This window comes from Martes martes (genome assembly GCF_963455335.1).
Source record: "Martes martes genome assembly, chromosome: 9".
Taxonomy (NCBI): domain Eukaryota; kingdom Metazoa; phylum Chordata; class Mammalia; order Carnivora; family Mustelidae; genus Martes; species Martes martes.
In genome coordinates, this window is record NC_137896.1 from 3,349,448 (window position 1) to 3,370,275 (window position 20,828).

The 20,828-nt window shown below is 48.6% G+C and overlaps 1 protein-coding gene across 1 annotated transcript in view; it reads right to left on the reverse strand.

The window, feature by feature from the left end:
- PHACTR3 (phosphatase and actin regulator 3) overlaps positions 1–20,828 on the reverse strand; it is a gene marked incomplete at its 5' end in the record, with an annotated part of 223,563 nt that overhangs the window by 51,954 nt on the left and 150,781 nt on the right. The window contains 3 exons of the mRNA XM_080812763.1: positions 14,081–14,328; positions 15,109–15,283; positions 20,205–20,417. Coding sequence (XP_080668889.1) covers positions 14,081–14,328; positions 15,109–15,283; positions 20,205–20,417 — 636 coding nt within the window. The remainder of the gene's footprint in view (positions 1–14,080; positions 14,329–15,108; positions 15,284–20,204; positions 20,418–20,828) is intronic.

A 20,828-nucleotide genomic window follows, 5' to 3' on the forward strand; every position in this document is an offset into this window, starting at 1 on the left:
AAAACCAGAGGGTTGAATTTCTTGAGTTCTTACAACTCGTGGGTCTTAAAACCTGGAATTTTAAAGATTTTATTTATTTATTTATTTATTTGACATACAGAGATCACAAGTAGGTAAAGAGGCAGGCAGAGAGAGAGACGGAGAAGCAGGCTCCCTGCTGAGCAGAGAGCCCGATGCGGGACTCGATCCCAGGACTCTGGGATCATGACCTGAGCCGAAGGCAGAGGTTTTAACCCACTGAGCCACCCAGGCGCCCAAAACCTGGAATTTTAAAAATCACCAGGCAAGAGAAAACTGAGTCCCAGCCCTTATAGGGAAAGCACAACGGTCCAGTGAAATATAGCATGGAAGCAGCAACTTGAAAAGCTCCTGGCGCCTACCAGAGGAAGTGTTGTTTACTCATCTCTGAGCATGTTCTAGAGGGACAGAGATGACAGAGAGACTCCTTCAAGAGTAAAGGAGCCAGCAGGAGCCATCTTTCTCCCCCGCCCCCAGCACAAACACACTGCCAGCTTCAGGAACCAGCACAACATCGATACTCACTTCCTAACTTGCTTACCCACACCCTGTCCCAGCCATGTTTCAGTGCAGTCAACCCCTCCAGCCAAGCCTGCCTCAGCCCCAGTCCTGCCGGTTCCACCCTGAAGAAGATCAACACAAGCCTTGCTAACACTGCATCTCACCCTGTGGATCCACACCTGCCGATATGCTCTTGGCCAGAGCCCATCCAAAATGGCGCCACAAGCCTGACAGTGCGCAAACAGCCCTGACAGGGGCCAGCACCACTCCAAACAGTGTCCTACTCCAGGGAGAGGAAAAGATAACCACACACACCAGTCACACTGCAGACCCCTGAGAGTGGGCTGGGGGCAGGCAGCTGATCTGACTACAGGCCCCGCCCACCAACAAAAGCATCTCAGGGGACAACACAGGGACAGTGCCCTATAGTTTGGTGCTACTGCCTCTCTGGCAAACACCCGGTTTGACTCAACTCAAGCCCAAGGAGAGCCCAGACCAGCCCACTAATACCACAGGTACTGAACACTGCCCACAAGCCAAGAGAGCCACTGCAGATGACTGGACTGAAAGGAAAAGTGACTTAGCCATAAGAGTAGGGGACATACAGCACACACAGGAGACACCCCTAACATACCAGGTTCTGGAGAACAGGGGACACTGCTCTGCAGGATACACTGCAGGACCTCTTGTTCATAAGGCCACTATGTTCAAGAGCAGCAGACGAAGCTGACTTCTATAACACAGAGAAATAGACTTAGACAAAATGAGGACACAGAGGAATATGTCCCAAATGAAAGAACAAGACAAAACCACAGCAAGAGACCTAAGTGAAATGGATATAAATAATATCCCTGGATAGAGAATTTAAACTAATGATCATAAAGACACTCCCTGAACTTGAGAAAAGAGTGGAGGATATCGGTGAGACCCTTAACAAAGAGATTTTAAAAAGAACCAATCAGAGATGAATACAATAAATGAAACTAAAAATACACCAGATGGAACAAACAGCAGGTCAAGAGAAGCAGAAGAACAAATCAGTAGCCTGGAAGACAGAATAGTAGAAAGTAATCAAGCTGAGCAGATGAGAGAAAAACAAAAAAATATGCAAAATGAGAATAGACTCAGGGAACTCAGTGACACTATCAAGCATAGTAACATTCATATTATAGGCATCCCTGCAGAAGAGAGAGAAAAGTGGGCAGGAAATTTATTTGAAGAAATAATAGCTGAAAACTTTCATAATCTGAGGAAGGAAACAGACATCCAGGTCCAGGAGGCACAGATAACCCTGCAAAAAATCAACCCAAGGAGGACCACACCAAGACACACAGTAATTAAAATGACAAAAAATAGTGAAAGAGAATTTTTAAATAATAAGAGAAAAGAAGACAGTTACATACAGGGGGAACCACATAAGGATAACAGCTGATTTTATAGTAGAAACTTTGCAGGCCAGAAGACAGTGGCATGCTATATTCAAAATGCTAAAAGGGAAAAATCTGCAGCCAAGAATATCCAGCAAGGTTATCATTCAGAATAAGAAGGAGAGATAAAGAGTTTACCAGACAAACAAAGGTTAAAGGAATTTGTCACTGTTAAACCAGTCCTATAGGAAATGTTAAAGGGGACTCTTTGAGTGGAAAGGAAAGACTGTAAGTAAAGTAGGAGTACTTTACTTTTTACTGCAGAAAAGCAGTAAAAATGAGTCAAGGGACTTACAAAAGGGTGTAAAGTATGACACCATATACTTAAGACATGGTAGGGAAAGGAGTAAAGAATGGATTCAAAGTTAAGGGGTTATCAACTTAATATAGTCTACTATATGCAGAAGATGTTATATACAAGCTTAATGGTCACCATAAATCAAAATCAAGTAATAGATCTGTAAACAATGAGGAGAAACAAACTCAAGTGTATCACTAAAGAAAGCCAAATAATCATGAGAAAAGACAGTGAGAAAGGAGAACAAGAAAACAAAGGAAGAGAGAAGAACTATAAAAACACCCATAAAACAAGTAACAAAATGGAAATAAATATACTATCAATAATTACACTGAATGTAAGTGGACAAAATGCTCCAATCAAAAGACACAGGGTGACAGAATGGATTAAAAAAAACAAACACAAAAACAAGACCCATCTATATGCTGCCTACAAGAGACTCATTTCAGACCTAAAGACACCTGCAGACTGAAAGTGAAGAATGGAGGAACATGTATCATACAAATGGATGTGATAAAAAAGCTGGAGTAGCAATATTTTATCAGCAATACTTTTTTTTTTAAAGGTTTCGTTTATTTATTTGACAGACAGATATCACAAGTAGGCAGAGAGGCAGGCAGAGAGAGAGAGGGAGAAGCAGGCAACCCGCTGAGCAGAGAGCCCAATGTGGGGCTCGATCCCAAGACCCTGAGATCACGACCTGAGCCGAAAGCAGAGGCTTCACCCACTGAGCCACCCGGGCGTCCCTATCAGCAATACTTTTATCAGACAAACAGATTTTAAAACAAAGACTGTAATAAGAGATGAAGAAAAACACTATATAAAGGGGACAATCCAGCAAGAAGACATGACAATTGTAAATATTCATGCACCCAACATGGGAGCACCCCAATACATAAAACAAACATAAAGGAACTATTTGATAATACAATAATAATAGGGGACTTTAACACCACACTTACATCAATGGACAGATCATCCAAATGGAAAAAATCAACAAGGAAACGACTTTGAATGACACACTGTACCAAGGTGAATTTAACAGATATATTCAGAATATTCCATGCTAAAACAGCAGAAGACATATTCTTTTTAAGTGCATGTGGGACTTTTTCCAGGATAGATCACATATTAGAGCCACAAAACCAGTCTCAACAAATTCAAAAAGATCAAAGTCATACCATGCATCTTTTCTGATCACGATGCTACAAAAATAGAAGCCACCCAGAAGAGAAAATCTGGAAAAAGCTCAAATGTACGGAGGTTAAATAACATGCCACTAAACAATGACCAGATCAACTAGGAAATAAAGGAAATTAAAAGGGACACAGAAATAAATAAAAATGAAAACAAAACTATCCAAAATCTTTGGGATGCAGCAAAGTTCTAAGAAGGAAGTTTGTAGCAATACAGGTGTACCTCAAAAAGAAAAATCTCAAACAACCTATCGTTACATATAAATGAGCTACAAGAAGAAGAACAAAACCCAAAACTGGTAGAAGGAAAGAAATAATAAAGATTAGAGCAGAAATAAATGATATGGAAACTAAAAACAAAAATTAGAAAAAAACAATGAAATGGATCAATGAAACTAGGAGCTGATTCTTTGAAAGATCAACAAAATTGGTAAACCTCTAACCAGACTCATTAAAAGAAAAAAAAAAAGACTCAAAATCAGAAATGACAGAGGAGAAATAACTGAATAACAGAAACACAAAGGACTATAAAATGATATTACAAAAAATTATATGCCAACAACCTGGGCAGCCTAGAAGAAATGGATAAATTCCTAGAAACATATAACCTCCCAAAACTGAATCAGGAAGAAAAAGAAAATCTGAACAGATTACCAGCAAGGACACTGAATCAGTAATCAAAACACTCCCAACAAACAAAAGCTCAGAACCAGATGGTTTCATAGGTGAATCCTATCATACGTTTGAAGAAGAGCACTCTTTCTTCCCAAACTACTCCAGAAAATAGAAGTGGAGGAAAGCTTCCAAATTCTTTCTAGGAGACCATCATTATCCTGACACCAAAACATATAAAGACACATAGGCCAATATCGCTGATGAACACAGATGCTAAAATCCCCAACAAAATATTAGCTAACCAAATCCAACAATACATTAAAAAAAATCATTCACCATTTAAAAAGTACAATATCCATTCATGATTTAAAAAAAAAAACAACCCTCAGTAGGGACACCTGTGTGGATTATTCGGTTAAGCGTCTTGATTTTGGCTCAGGTCATAATCTCAAAGTCATGAGATGCCCACAATTGGCTCCACACTCAGCACAGACTCTGCTTGACCCTCTCTCTCTGCTCCTCTTCGTCGTCACAAGTTCTCTGACAAATAAATAAATAAATCTTTTTTAAAAGCTCAGCAAAGATTAGAGGGAACATACCTCAACATAGACCTTATATGAAAACCCACAGTGAACATCATACTCAATGGAGAGAAAATGAGAGTTTTTCCCCTAAGGTCAGGAAGAAAACAGGGATATCCTCTCTCGCCACTTTATTGAACATAGTACTGGAAGTTCTAGCCACAGCCATCAGACAACAAAGAAATAAAAGGCATCCAAATTGATAAGGAAGAAGTAAAACTTCCCCTATTTGCAGATGACATGATACCATACAGAAGAAACCATAGAGACACCATAAAAAAAAACTACTAAAACTAATATATGAATTCATTAAGGTCACAGAATACAAAAATCAATGCACAGAAATCTGCTGCAATTCAATACCTTAATAATGATATAGTGGAAAGAGAAATTAAGAAAACAACACCATTTACAATTTCATCAAAGATAATAAAAAACCTAGGAATAAAATTAACCAAGGAGGTAGAAACCCTGTACTCCAAAGACTACAAACTGGCCACAGCAACTTCTTACTAGACATGTCTCCAATTCAAGGGAAACAAAAGCAAAAAGAACTTCTGGGACTTCAACAAGATAAAAAATTTCTGCACAGCAAAGGAAACAGTCAGCAAAACTAAGAGGCAACTCACAGAATGGGAGAAGATATTCACAAATGACATTACAGATAAAGGGCTGGTATCCAAGATCTACTAAGAACTTCTCAAGCTCAACACCCAAGCAACAAATAATCCAGTCAAAAAATGGGCAGAAAATATGGACACTCCTCCAAAGAAAACATACAAATGGCCAACAGAAAAATGAAAAAATGTTCAAGATCACTAGCCATCAGGGTGATACAAATCAAAACCACAATAAGATACCACCTTACACCAGTCAGAATGGCCAAAATTAACGAGGCGGGAAACAACAAATGTTGGCCAGGATGTGGAGAAAGGGGAACCCTCCTATACTGTTGGTGGGAGCGCAAGCTGGTGCAGTCACTCTGGAAAACAGTATGGAGGTTCCTCAAGATGTTAAAAATAGAATTACCCTAAGACCCAGTAAATGCACTACTGGGTATTCGATCCAAAGATACAGATGTAGTGAAAAGAAGGGGCACATGAACCCAAATGTTCATAGCAGCAAGGTCCACAATAGCCAAACTGTGGAAGGAGCCAAGACACCCTTCAACAGATGAATGGATAAAGAAGATGTTGTCCATATGTAGAATGGAATATTACTCAGCTATCAGAAAGGATGAATACCTACCATTTGCGTCAACATGGATAGAACTGGAGAAGATTATGCTGAGTGAAATAGTCAAGCAGAGAAAGACAATTATCATATGGTTTCACTCATATGTGAAACAAAAGGAATAGAGTGAAGGACCATAGGGGAAGGGAAGAAAAACTGAATAGGAAGAATCAGAGAGGGAGACAAACCATGAGAGACTCTGGACTCCAGGAAACAAACAGAGGATTATAGAAGGGGTATGGGATGGGGTAGTGGGTGATGGGTACTAAGGAGGGCACGTGTTGTGATGAGCACTGGGTGTTATAGATAACTAATGAGTCGTTGAATACTACATCAAAAACTAATGATGTACTATATGTTGGCTAATTGAACAGAGTAAGAAAAAAAATTGAAGATGACACAAACAAATGAAAAGACATTCCTTGCTCATAGATTGGAAGAAGAAACAATGTTAAAATGTCCATACTACCCAAAGCAGCCTACAGACTTAATGCAATCCCTATCAAAATACCAACAGCATTTTTCACAAATCTAGAACCTTCCTAAAGTTTGTACGGAACCACAGAAGACCCTGAGGAGACAAAGCAATCTTGGGAAAGAAACAGGAAGCTGAAGGCATGACAATTCCAGATTTCAAGATCTATTACAAAGAGGTAGTATCCAAAACAGTACGGGACTGGCACAGAAAGAGACACATTAATCAATGGAACAGAAAAGAAAACCCAGAAATAAACATGCAATTATATGGTTAATCTTGAGAAAGGAGGCAAGAATGTGCAATGGGAAAAAGAGCATCTTCAACACAAGGTATTGAGAAAACTGGAGAGCTCCATGCAAAAGAATGAAACTGGACCACTTTCTTACACAACAACACCACACTGGAAATGGATTAGGGACCTAATTGTAAGACCTGAAAGCATAAAAATCCTAGAAGAGAGCACAGGCAATAATTTCTCTGACATTGGCCATACCCACATTTTTCTAGATAGGTCTCCTAAGGCAAGCGAAACAGTAGCAAAATAAACTATTGGGACTACATCAAAATAAAAGGCTTCTGCACAGTAAAGGAAAACACAACAAAGCAAAAAGATAACCTGCTGAACGGGAGAGGGTATTTGCCAATGACATATCTCATAAAAGATTAGTGTCTAAAATACAGACTTACACAATCCAACACCAAACAGTCAATCCAATTAAAAAATAGGTAGATGACATGAACAGACATTTTTCCAAAAAAGTCTAAGAAATGGCCAACAGATAACATGAAAAGATGCTCAACACCACTCATCATCAAGGAATGCAAGTCAAAACCATGCGGAGATAACACTTCACACCTGTCAGAACGGTTAAAATAACAAATAAAAAAAAAATTGCTGGTGAGGATGTGAAGAAAAAGGAACTCTCACGCACTGCTTGGAGGACTGCAAGCTGGTGTAGCCACTGCGGAAGACACTACGGAAGGTCCTCCAAAAACGAAAAATAGATCTACTATGAGATCCAGTAATTGTACTACTATTTACCCAAAGAATACAAAAAAAATACTATTTTTGAGAGGATACATGCATCCTTATGTTTACTGCAACATTATTTATAATAACCAAATCACGGAAGCAGTCCAACTGTCCATCAGCAGATGAATAAAGAAGTTACACGTATGCAATGAATGTTACTCAGTCATCAAAAAGAATGAAATCTTAACCCTCTGCAACAAAATGGATGGAACTAGGGGGTATAATGCTAAGTGTAAGGAGTGAAACAGGGAAAGACAAATACTGTATGACTTCACTCATGTGTGGAATTTAAGATACAAAATAAATGAACAAAGGAAAAAAAGGAGACAGAGAAATAGACTCTTAACTATAAAGACTGAGTGGATGGCTACCAGTTGGGGGGTGGATGGGGATGTGGGTGAAACAGGTGATGGGGATTAAGGAGGGCACCTGTGATGAGCACCTGGTGACGTATGGGAGTGTTGAATCATTATATTGTCCACCTGAAACTGATATAATACTGTATATTAACTATATTGGAATTAAAATTAAGAAAATAAAAGCACAAATAGTAGAATAGAAGAACAAAGAACAAGGGCAATAAACAGAAAACAATAATAAATACGGTAGATATTCATCCAACTATATTACCAATCCCTTTTAATGTCAATGGCCTAAATATGCCAATTAAAAGGCAGAGGTTGTCAGAGTGGATCAAAAAATAAGACTCAACTCTATGTTGTCTAAAGAAGCTACTTCAGATATAAAGACACATAGAGATTCAGAGTGGATGGATGGAGACAAATATACCCTGAAAACACAAATCTAAATAAAACAGGAGTACCTACGTTAATTTTAGAAGAGCAGATTTCAAAGCAAGGAAGGTTGCCGGGCATTCCATAGGATGAAGAATGCATAACAGTTCCTAACAAGTTTGCATCTAACAACAGCATGTCAAACTGTGTGACAAAAACAGAACAGCAAAGAGAAGTAGATGAGCACATTATTGTAATTAAGACTCCAACACCCCTCTCTCAGAAGTGGGCAGACCCAGGAATGGAAAATCAGCAAGGACTTGGTTGAACCCCACACCCGCGCCAACCAACTGGGTGTAAATGACACCCACAGACTAGTTCATCCAGCAAGAGCAGAACACACATTGTTCTCAAGGTCACACGGAACATTCGCCAAGATATACCACATTCTAAAAAAAAAAAAAAAAAAAAGATATACAACATTCTGGGCCATAACACACACCCTCACAAATTTAAAAGACTAGAAAACAAACACCATCTGCTCTCAGACCACAATGCAAGTAAACCAGCAATCAGTAACAGAATGGCACCTGGAAAATCCCAATACACAGGGAGGGTAAACAACACATGTCTTAATAACACATGAGTCAAAGAAGAAATCTCAACAGAGATTTTAAAATATTTTGAATTAAATGAAAATGAAAATACAACTTATCAAAATTTGTGAGATGCAGTAAAAGCAGAGCTTGGAGGAAAATTTATAGCACTGAATGCATGGATTAGAAGAGAAAAAAGATCTAAAATCAGTAATCTAAATTTCCACCTTAGGAAACTAGGAAAAGAAGAACAAATTAAATCCAGAGCAAGAAGAAGGAGAGAAATAAGAATCAGAGCAGGAATCAGTGATATCTGAAACAGCAAATCAAAGGAGAAAAAAAAATCAATGAAATCAAAAGATGGCTCTTTGAAAAGATCAATAAAATTATTAACCTCCAGCCAGGATAACTTAGGGAAAAAGATAGAGACACAAACTACTAATATCAGAAATGAAAGAAGGGACATCACTACAGATCCCATGGACATTAAAAGAATAAAGAAATACTACAAACAGCTCCACTCCCACAAAATTCATAACCTAGAAGAAATGGACCAATTCCTTGAAGGACATAATCTGTCCAAAATCACAAGAATAAACAGATTTTCTGAACAGGCCTCTATCTAAGAAATTGAATCAGTAATTAATAACCTTCCAAACAGAAAGCACTAGGCCAAGATGAGTTCACTGGTGAATTCTGCTGAAATTTTAAGAAAATTATACCAATTCTCTGCAATCTCTTGGAAAGGACAGAAGCTGAGGATAGGATGCTAACTCATTCTGAGACCAGCACTACCCTAATACCAAAACCAGACAAAGACAATACAGAAAAGAAAAAACAAAACAAAACACTCTAGACCAATATCTCTCATGAACACAGATGCAAAAATCTTCAGTAATATATTAAGAATTATTTAAAATGTTAAATAAGTTCTAGGGTGGCCACTGACTGGGTGGCTCAATCAGTTAAGCGTCTGACTCTTGATCTCAGCTCAGGCCCTGATTTCAGAACCATGAGTTCAAGCCCAGCATTGGGCTTTACACTGGGTGTAGAGCCTACTTTAAAAAGTTTAAAAATGCTAAGTTGTTAAATTTTAAATGTTTATATTAAAGTGAAACATTAAAATTCTAAAATAAATAAATTTTAATTAGCAAATTAGCTAGATCTGGACTTTTTTTTTATTCAAAAAAAAAAAAAAAGAATCTTGAGGCACCTGTGTGGCTCAGTCGTTAAGCATCTGCATTCAGCTCAGGTCATTATCCTAGTGTCCTGGGATCGAGCCCCATATCGGGCTCCCTGCTCCACGGGAAGCCTCTTTCTCCCTCTCCCACTCCCCCTGTTTGTGTTCCTCTCTTGCTGTCTCTATCAAATAAACAAATAATCTAATAAAAAATCAATTAATTTAAAAAAAGAATCGACACAGGCCTTATAACCGTCACAAAATAGGTCACACACCTAAATGTAAAATTCGAAATGACAAAATTCTTAGAGGATAACATGAGAAAAACCTAAGTGAGCTTGAGTATGGTGACATCCTTTTCAGATACACTGCCCAAAGCACAGACCATGATAAAAATAATCAATAATCTCGACTCCATGAGAAATTTCTGCTCTGTGAAAGACCGCATCAAGAGAGTAAGACAAGACACAGACTGGGAGGAAATATTTGTACAAGTTACATCTACTAAAGGAAGGTCATCCAAAATAAAACAACTCTTAACACTCAACCCTAAGAAAACAGATAACCTGATTAAAAAACGGGTCCAAAACCTTGACACCTCACCAGTGAAGATCGACAGGCAGCAAGTGAGCGTATGGAGAGATGCTCCACATCACTGGTCATCGAGGGGACGCAAATTAAAACAATGACATTGCACCACACACCTCTGAGAAGGGCCAGAATCCAGAGCATTGACCACACCGGATGCTGTCGAGGACGTGGGGCAGCGGGAGCTCCCTCATGCTGCTGGGAATCAAAATGGCGCAGACACTTTGGAAGACAGTTTGACGGTTTCTTACAAACTAAGCATAATCCTACCACACAATCTAGCAATCTCGCTCCTTGGTATTTACCCAAAGGAGGTGAAAATCATGTCCACAAGAGAAACTTCACAGGAGTTTTTATAGCAGCTTTACCCATAATCACCAAAACTTGGAAGGAACCAAGACGTCTTTCAGTAGGGGATGGATAAACAGCCGTTTGTCCAGACAGTGAGACAAAGGGACAACGGAGTATTATTCAGCACGAAAAGGAAACAGACTCTCTCCATGAAACCCATCTGGAAGGGACACTCACTCTATGATTCCAACTATGTGACATTCTTGGAAAGTAAAACGGCGGACAATAAAAAAGATGAATGGTTGCGGGGGTGGGAGGGATGAACAGGGGAGCACAGAGGAGTTCTGGAGCAGGGAAAATTCCCTGAATGAGATCATTCAAGTCCTTGTACATTTGTCTAAACCCACAGAAGGCACAACATCAAGAGAGAACCCTTTGGGGGGATGAGGGGTCCGTAGGTTCATCATTTATAACAAATGCACCACTGTGGTGAGCGACACTCTTAACAGGGGGGCCACGCAGGGCACAGGGCTGGGGAGGCCCATGGAGGTCTCTGTAACTTTCTCCTGATTTTCCTGTGAACCTACAACTGCTTTTTAAAAATTAAATCTTAAAAATTCACCTTCGATGAACCTGAGAACATTCTCGGTGTCCTGTTTTTACCCAGCATGGACGGCACACCCCGTGAAGGTTCCTGCGCCCACCGCAGGCCGGCCTGTCCCACATCTCTCTGTGTTGACCAAGACACTTCATTTGCTCTGCATGGAAATCCAGCTGTCAGACTCCGAGTACGACAGGCGCATTGTTTCACTACAAACAGTCAAGTGGGACAGTCTTCCGGCTCATTCACGAGGTAACCTGCCTTGGGTGAGGCCACCACCAGCTCTAAGAAGTGAAATTCTCTCGCTGATGTGTAGGATGCCACCTCATTAGAGAATCCTGGGTGACACATCCTTGGAATGTTCACCTAGGACAGGACGATGCCCGTGAACCTTCTTAAACCCAAGAGAAGCAAATTGCTAACCCTTGTCACGATCGTCCTACCAGGCAAAGCAGACTACTTTCAGGGGCCTTGCCTGCCGTGAGTAACTGTCCTTCTAAAAGTAACACTTCTAGACTTTTCTAGAAACAAAATAGAATTTTTTTCCTTCAAGTACTTTATCTGAGCGGTTCTTGGAAAGAATCAGACACACAGGGGAATGTATAAAAAGCAAGGAACCCACTTTCCACACTGGATTTCCACACTTTGGGAACCTCACATCAGGCACCTGGCAGGAGCACCCAGAGGCTCGATTTGCAGAAGACTAGACTCTCCAGACATTCCTGACGGCGTGTAAGGCAAGCCCAGCCCACAACAGGTCGCACGGGGAACCGTCCAGAACACTGGTGCGCACAGAGAGGGGGTGGACGAGCGGACGCTCGGCTCCGGGTTTGCAGAAAAGTTAAGTGCAGCACGTCGTTCCTGGGCAGCTTGGGGTGAGCCTGCACACCCCAAACAACAACAGTGTTTCCAGAAGGAGTTCTACCCTCGCCGCTCCCATCAGACCACGGTGGCTCAGCCACGAGCACGTTCCGCCATCGGGAGTGACTGGGAGAGAAGGTGGAATGGTGACCCCAAAAGACATGCACACCCCGTCTCTGTGAATGTGGCCTTCTTTGGGAAAAGAAGCGATTTGTTTTTCTAGATGTAATTAAGAATGTCAAAATGAGGAGATTCACCCATGATTACGCAGATGGGCCCTAAGTCCAGTGACTGGTGGCCCCATCGTAAAAGGAGAGGGCGTGTCTACGGCCGTACCACCTTGAACATGCTCTGTCTCGTCGGATCTCGGCAGCCGAGCAGGATCGGGCCTGGTTCGTACTTGGATGGGAGAAAGGGAGAGCATCCAGGGAGAAGAGGAGAAAGGGATGTGACCGCGGAGACTGGGGGGAGCCGCTGCCGAGCCCAGGAGAGTCTGGAGCTGCCAGCAGCTGAGAGGCAGACAGAATCCAGCCCTGGAGCTGGAGGGAGCGTGGCCCAGGGGGTGGAGGCCAGACGTCCTGCTGAACACCCTCCGAGGCACAGGACCCGTCCCCAGCGTCCCTGGTGCTCAGCCTGGGGGACACCTGCACCAAACTGGCATCCCCACTTTCACCAGCCGCTCTCAGAGGTCTCCCGCGGGACCCCCTCCCTCAGAGGCTGACAGGTGTTCGAGGAAGAGAGTTCTGGGGCCGGGTGAGCTGGGGGAAGTCCACAGGCCGCAGGCTCCTGTGATGCGTCCGGAGGCCCTTGGCCAGGGGTTGGCTCCAAGTTTCTGGCTCAGCGGTCAAAGTCAGCCTCTTCCCAGCACCCAGAACACTGGAGCTCCTCACACGCTCTGGCACCCACTCCTGGAAATGCCTCGCTGGCCAGGGTGGGAAAGGCTCAGAAGTATGCAAGGGGACAGGAAGGCTGACAGCTAGGGCCGCCGTCTAACACCTAATGTAACCAGGTCATGATGCCCAATGCCCACATCCCTCCAGGACCGACCAGGACTACGGTCAACATCAGCCCCTTCCCCATCTGCCACAAGATACCCAAGGAAAAAGCAAGTCGCTGGGCTGGGTCCCCGGTGCCTCCACCCAGAGCTCTGCCCACGGTGGTGACAGTCAGCATGAAACCGAGCCTCAGGCAAGGAGCGGGCACTCAGCCCAGCCTGCACCGTCCCCTCCCTGTGCTCCCTTGCCCTGGCCTGCACCTCCTCTCCCTTCACCACTGTGGGGAGGGGGGCTGCGATGCTCTATCTCCCTGAGCCCGTGTCCTCAAGTCAGGACGGAGCACGCCCTCTGACCTCCGGAGCACACTGGGGGGCAGAGCTGGAGCTGGGCCTCTGTCGGCCTCAGGCCTCGGGAACGTGTGTTCCCACAGCAGCAGGCGCTGGCCGGAGGGCACGACGTCAGGGACGGCAGCTGGACTCTGGCCCTCTCTCCCTCCTCCTTCCGCCGCACTCGCTCTCCTGGCGCAATTTTTGCCCTATTTCCCAAACACGACCTCGGAGTAGCACCTGTACGACTTTGCGCCGTGTCTCCTGAGCATCCCGCTCTCGAACCTACTTCCGAGCCTCTTCTAGGTGTTTTCAAAGACCCTCGAAAATGACGATGCAGTTACCGAAGTAAAACGGGTCCACTCCGCATCCCCTAGTCCCTGCTAGGGCCTGTCTGCTCAGGAGTGTCCCCCTCCCATGGCCCAGGGGCGGGCCCTGCGCCTGCCCCTCCCCGCTGGAGCCTGAATCCCCCCCACGCCCCCTCCCTCGGGCCGAGACCCCGCCCATCCCGCTCCCGCTGCCCCGCACCGGAGATGATGGAGTCGTTCAGCGCCTCTTCGTCCTGATACACCAGCAGGTCGTCCTTGAGTTCCGAGTTCACGATCAAGTTCTCCTTGTTCTCCTCTGACCCTCTGGCGGCGGCCCGCTTGCTCTCCGAGACCCCCTCGAAGCTCCAGGCCTCCTCCCTCTCCTTGGCCCGCTCCACGCTGGACGTTCTCGACAGGCGGACGTCCGCCCGCTTCTTCGGGGACGCCTTACTGTCCCTTCCTTGGAAACTGAATCAGAAGATGGTTTGGGTTGGACGCTGTCCGCCTCCGCGCAGGACCCAGCCCAGCCGACCCGGGGGCTCGTGAGGAGACTGCAAAGGTGGTCCCCAAATGTGCGCGGCGCCCAGCTTCTGTCCCGAAGGCATGAGCCGAGCAGCCCCAGGGGCGCACGGGCTCTGGCTGTGGACAACGCGCGGTCCGGAGCGGGGAGGGATGCAGCCGGGCAGCTGCACCCCGCACCGCACAGTTCGGGCTCCGGGAAGCCCCAAGATCGGGCAAGGGCACTGTGCTACAGGGGTGTTTCTGCCCGGCCCATTATCTGTCTGCTTTGCCCTCCCTCCATCACTTCTCCTTCTCTGTGTATGGACATGTGAGACCAAAGGTAAAACTAGAAGCTTCAAGAGCAGGCTTGATTATCCTCCTGCCTAACGAAACCTCCAAGTCTTCAGGGTCCTGGGGCAGTGTGACAGCTACTTCTCTTCCACAGGCGCTCCGCCCTACCCTTTCTCCCCCACTACCCCCGGGGGGAGAAACCCAGGGGCTTTGCGGCCAGGCTCCCACCCATGAATGTCCTCCCCCAGAATGTGGCAACCAAGACCAGAGCCCGGTACGAAATCAAAAGGTGGGGTTCTTGTCCAAAAATTAACAATTTCAAGACAGTGACAGCAGTGTACAGAGCCCAGTCCAGCAGCAGGTGTGTGTGTGTGTGCGACTACACAGGTGCGCAATACAAGGCTGACGGGGATCCGGGCACCCAGGTCTCCGTACCACTAGGGGAGAGGGCCTCACCTGTCCTGGCGATGCTTGGTGGCCAGCGCCCTGTGCAGCTCCTCAATGACACGGCTGGGGGGCAGCGGCCGGTGGACAGTGGTGAGATGTGGAGACCCCGTGGGCGTGGAAAGCTGTCCTCGGAGGGGAGGGTCAGCGCTCTTCCCACCAGGGCCTTGGAAGAGCGCAGTCTGGCCTGGAGTGTGAGAGGGACCAGTGGGAACGTAAGTCTCTGGGAACGGGGAGGAAGGACTCTGCAGGAAGACAGGAGCCCAGGAGCAGAGGACATAGCCCCTGGCCAGGGGACCCTCACACCCTGTTCCAGATGTTGTGCCAGGTCCCCTGCCCCCAGAGCCAGAGCCAGGGTTCACCTCTGTCCAGCTCCATCCATGGGCCCTCCGGCCTCCAACCCTGGGAGCTGAGCTCCATTGGCTCCCGGCAAGGTCTCAGGCATAGACCACCCTCCTTCCTGAAGCTCTGCCACAGATCTGGCTTCCCGAAGTTACACTTCCTATCATGGGAACCAGCACAATTCCCCCAGCTCGGCAGGGGTCACTCAGCCTGGACCCACCACCGTCCCTGCTTCCCCACATCTCTTCCCAACCCTCCCCCCGTACCTCACCCCGTGGGAGCATTAGGAAGGCGAGCCTCTCCCATTTTCCTCGGCACAGCATCTGGGCTCCTGGCCTAGTTCCAGGGCCCCGTAGGCTGCCCCACTCGGTGCTCTGGCTTCATCTCCTCCACTATCCCCATCAAGCTCTTTTCACTCTAGGACAGGAGGATCTTTCCAGAGCCTTGAGTCCAAAGGCTCTACTCTGAGCGTTTGCATACTCTGTTCCCTTATCCTGGAACGCCTTTCCGTTCCCCTGTCTGTACCAATCTCACTTCCTTGGGGAGACCTTCTGTGAATCCCCATCCTTGTGCAGAGCCCACCATACCTGCCCGTGGGAATCAAGGCAGCCCTGGCACCCTCTCCTCCCACTTGGCATGAATTACTTCATCCGGTCCACCCTCTTCGTGACTGCGCCTCTGGGCAGGGCCGGCATCTGCCTTTCCTACTGCGGTATCCCCAGGCCTGGCACTTGATACATGTGCAACAGACATTCATTTACATGAAACAAGTCTGAAGACTCAGAAAAAAGCTGCTCAAGTCCACCCTAAGAACACGAGGCTTCCCTCCCTAAGAGATACTTTCGGAATGTTCACTCCAAGCCCTGCACGGCATCAGGGGCTCAGGGCAGCCAAAAGCATGGGTTTGCTCATTATATAGATCTGGCCTCCAGTCTCTATTGGCTACTTACCAGCTGGAAGAACCCCCCAGCCCCCCCCCCCAGGGCAAGCCCCCTGGACTCTCAAAGCCTCAGCCTTCTTGTCTGTAAAATGGGCCAAGAGCTCCCTGACAGGGTAGCAGGTGCCCGGCAGGTGGGGGAGGGTGGAGGCTGGCATGTGTTACCTGTTCGTACACAGACTCGCTCCCAGACTGGTCTCTGCAGACGCGGCCTCCAGGCTCCACCAATTTGTTTGATTGGGTACAAACAAACCAACAAACCAACAAACCAACAAACCAAACAAACCAGCCTTTCTGACCCAATCCTAGAAGGTGGACAGTGACCATAAACACGCGTGCGCCACACACACACACACACACACACACACGCCTAGAAGGAAAACTTTAAGTCTCACTGAAACATGTCATTTCTCTTTCTTCACAAGCACCAAAGAGCCCAGGCCTTGTCCTCGATGGCCCTCGAGGCCAGTCGGGCAGAGCCAGGAAGGAGAGGCGGACAGAAAGCCAACACAAGGGTTTTAGGGAGAGATGGGCTCAGGCCAGGGCTGAGGGCGCCGGGGTGGGGAACAGGTGGGCTGGTGACAGAGCTCAGGCGAGGCTTCTCAGCAGGACCCTCTGAGCTGACGGACACCCAAGGGACGCGAGACGGTGCCAGCCAGAGTCCGACAGAGCAGGTGGGGCCCTATCCTGAGTGTGGCCCCCAGACCATCCCAGGTGTCCACACTCCGCTAGCTCATCCCCCGCCAGCCTCTGTCCCTGCTCGTCCTGGGGACCACGCCCCAAGTAGGTGATGCCCTGCTGTTGCCTGGAATCCTTGCCCCACCCTTGCTAGGAAGGCGTCCTCAGCCCAGGGAGACAGAGGGGACGTGGCTTGCAGGGGCTCACTCAGCCGGGACTCTGAGGGGTCTCCACACGCCATGCATCACGGGCGCACCGAGCGAGTGCTTCCCCCGAGCCGCTCCGCTGACCACTTTCCCAGCCCGCCTCCTCCAGCCTGGCCGGGGCGCCTCTCGCCCTTCCTGTGTCTCAGGTGTGGAACCAGGCTCCGAAGCCAACTCTGAGTTGTGCCTCTAGGGTGTGGCAGGGGCTGGGACTGGAACGCCTCTGCGTGTAGCTGGTAGAGGCCACGGGACCCCCCCCCCCGTGTGGAGGGGCAGCTCTGCCCTGAGGGGGTTCGCTCACACGGGGCCCGGGTCCAGGCAGGTGAGACACAGGTGAGTCAATGGACCTCACGCTGTTCCTACGAACAGGGGCGAGGTTTTCGGCCAACGAGGGCACCTGCCCACCTTTACGGGGCTGCTGGGACTCGGGGGGCTGCAGACAGGAAGACTGGTCAGGAAGAGCCCAAAACTCGGATGACGGGTAAAGGTTACGTGGTTTCCCATGTTAATATTTAACACTTAAACGTACGTGAACGTTTAAAATGCTGGCAACCCACTAAAACAGCTTAAACCCCAAACAGACCGGGCAAAGCAAATCTGGGAGTGGGCCTGGGGGTGGGGGAACGATTCCCGACCTCTGGTGGAGGCTGGGGGCACCGTCGCAGACAAGAAAGCGTCTCCTGGGGACTGGGCTTGTACCTGCTGTCCCCCTGGGTCCCAGCTAAGCCCAGGTGAGGGGCCTTTGCCTTCCTCGGCTGCCACCTAGCGCTCACACGCGGAAGCTTCCCCCAAAAGAAAAGGAAAAGAGGGAGAAAGGAGACAAGAAAGACAAGTCACCCAAACGCACTCTCGGCTGTTAAAACCATCCAGACCAAAGCCACCCGCCGGTGCTCTCGCTGCTCCTAGTCCCGCCCCCACGTCAACCCCCGGATGTTCTGGAGCTCCTTGGAAGGGGAGGGCGGAAGTCAGGACGCTGAACCTGAGGCGTCGGACCCAGAATTTTGGCTGTGAGAGCAAGCAGAGGCGCCCCAGGGGAGCGTGCGGCCCGCGGCCGGGTCCGTCCCAAGCACGGCGGACGCAGGCCCTCTCGGGCGGCTGAGCTGCCCCGGGACCAGCGCGAACTGCAGGTGGCCCAGAAGAAAACGTGGTGGACGGTGCCCGGTCGGACGGATTTCCAGCGGTTTCAGGTCTCCGCGGGTGGAGAAGAAATTGATCACAAGACAGGAGCAAGCCACGGGACAGTGAGATCCTGATCTGGGGGCCCTAGTGCCGGCCCCCTGCAGGCCTGGACTCCTTCCCAGAGATGCAGAAGCAGGCGGGCGGGGCTCGGGACGCGCCTCTGCTCCACCCACTGCAGCCGCGTGCACTCACTGAGCACCTGCTGGATGCCCGGTGGGGGTCCCAGGCTGCTGTCTGGGGTCTGGTGGGGGCCGTGGGGTCCTAGGCTGCGGTCACCAAGTCCCACCAACTGGGTAGCTCAGAACAACAAGACTTCATTCTCTTGTGGTTGTTGGGGCCAGAAGTCCGAGACCGAGGGGTCAGGAGGACTGGAGGCTTCTGAGGGCCGAGCGAGAAACGTGCCAGCCTCCCTCCAGCTCCTGGTGGCCGTTGGCAAGCCTCAGCACACCTTGGCTTGCAAACAGGTCACTCTGATCTCTGTCTCCCCCTCATCTTCTGTGTCCTTTTCTGTCTCTTGTAAGGACGTTCTCACTGGATTTAGGGCCCACATGAAGGCAGGATGATTTCTTCTTGTTCCTGATGTAATTATGTCTGCAAAGACCCTTTCTTTTGCCAAAGAAAGCCACTTTCTGAGGTTCCAGACAGAAGTGAATTTTGATGGGACACTGTTCAACCCATGGGGCAAGGGGAAGGGATGTGGCGGGTACCAGAAGGCAAGGTCCACATTGCTGCAGGGCTGGGGTCGGCACTGACGGGGGAAGCAAGGGGAAGAATGCTTAGCGGGGGTGGGGGTGTCACAGGCCTCAGGCCCAGAAGTGGGATCAAGTCTCCATTAGCCATGGGACCCGGGACATGTTGCCGGAGCCCCTGAGCCTCTGTCTCTTTAACTATGAATTGGGCACACATCCCCTCCCTCCCCCGAGAGGCTGGCACGCGCATTAGGAACAGGTGGTGTGTACCCAGGCCTCCTTGTGGCCCAGCAAGAGGGAGGAGCGGCAAGGAGGGTAGAGGTCAGAGCCGCTCAGGTCTGCCGTCCATGTGCTCTCCTTGCCCGCGACCCCCCGAGGCAGCGGGGAACCATCTTCTCTGCGGGACAGTCCCCTCTTACGGAAGGACCTGCTTTCCCCCCAGGGACCAGGCGTGTCTCCTGTTTCTACCCGTGATGCGACAAGAAATGCCCAAACTCCAAAAGCGAATGTTTCCACTTCTGGGATTATTTAGCCAGTGTGGCCAGCGCTACAGAAGCGGATGCCTTTTGGGGGCCTCCGCCCGGCCGTGCTCCCCTCTTGGCTCTCCGCCCTACAGGCCAGTGTTTCTCTCTCATTCTACCCTGTAGGATGGAGCTCACTGGGGGGACGAGACCGTGAGAGAGAGAGGTGGAGGAAGAGGAGGGCACGGAGTGGGGAAGGAAGGGGAGAGGGAGAGAGGGAAGGAGAGCGGCAGAGCAGAGGACACCCAAACACCCAGACAGACAGACAGACAGACAAAGTCCTCATCCTGGGGGCTGGCTGCACCTTCTGCATGAGGTTCTGGAAGACACCTTGGACCCCTGCTGACAGACTGCCCCATCCGCTCGAGGGAGCCCAAGAGGTCTACTCCTGACGACCAGAGCTCCTTGCTAAGAACTGCTCTCCTGCCTCCCGTTCTGCTCCCCGGACCTGCCCAAAGCCCAGACCCCAAAAGCAAAGTGTGAGAGCCCACCTGCCGGGGAGCCCCCCAGGCCGAGGGTGTGCGCTGATGAATGGAAGGACGGGTACCTGTGGACCCACCTGTGACGTTTTTCGTGGTTTGGGAGCCTGCCTTGGGCGGTGGGGTGGGCAACAGCGGGGGGCTGGGGAGTTGGCCCACGGATCTCTCCAGGGCTCTGGGAGGACTGTCCAGGGAGTCAGACCCAGCTACGGCTTGAGAGGGCTCGTCCGTGGTTGGCGGGAGGCTGCCGGCGGCGTCTGCTTCTTCACCTCTGGATGCGGACGGCATCTTGGCTGGTTCAAAGGCAAAACAGAGCATTGATAAGCTACTCTTCCTCCGGCCCGGGGTGGATGTGAGCGAGGACAGTAAGGAGGCTTGGGCTGGGTGGGATTGGAACTGGAACAGCGGACAGAGGGAACACTTCACCTATAGACCTGACTTCTTGTGAGTTCAGAGGTCAATGAACTGTTGGAAGTGGAAAGGGGGAACGGGGCGGGGGGGGGGGCAGGAAGGGGAGGAGGGGAAGGGGAGGGAGGAACTTCAAGAGCCCTCTCGGCCCGTGGTGCCAAAGTTCCTGCTCCCACCTGACCAAGGGATGGTGACCATCACAGGCTTCGGAAGGAGACATGCCCAGGCTCCCATCAGCTGCTGCACTGGGATCCCGGTAAATCACTAAACCCCCCGTGCCTCCATTTACCCACACG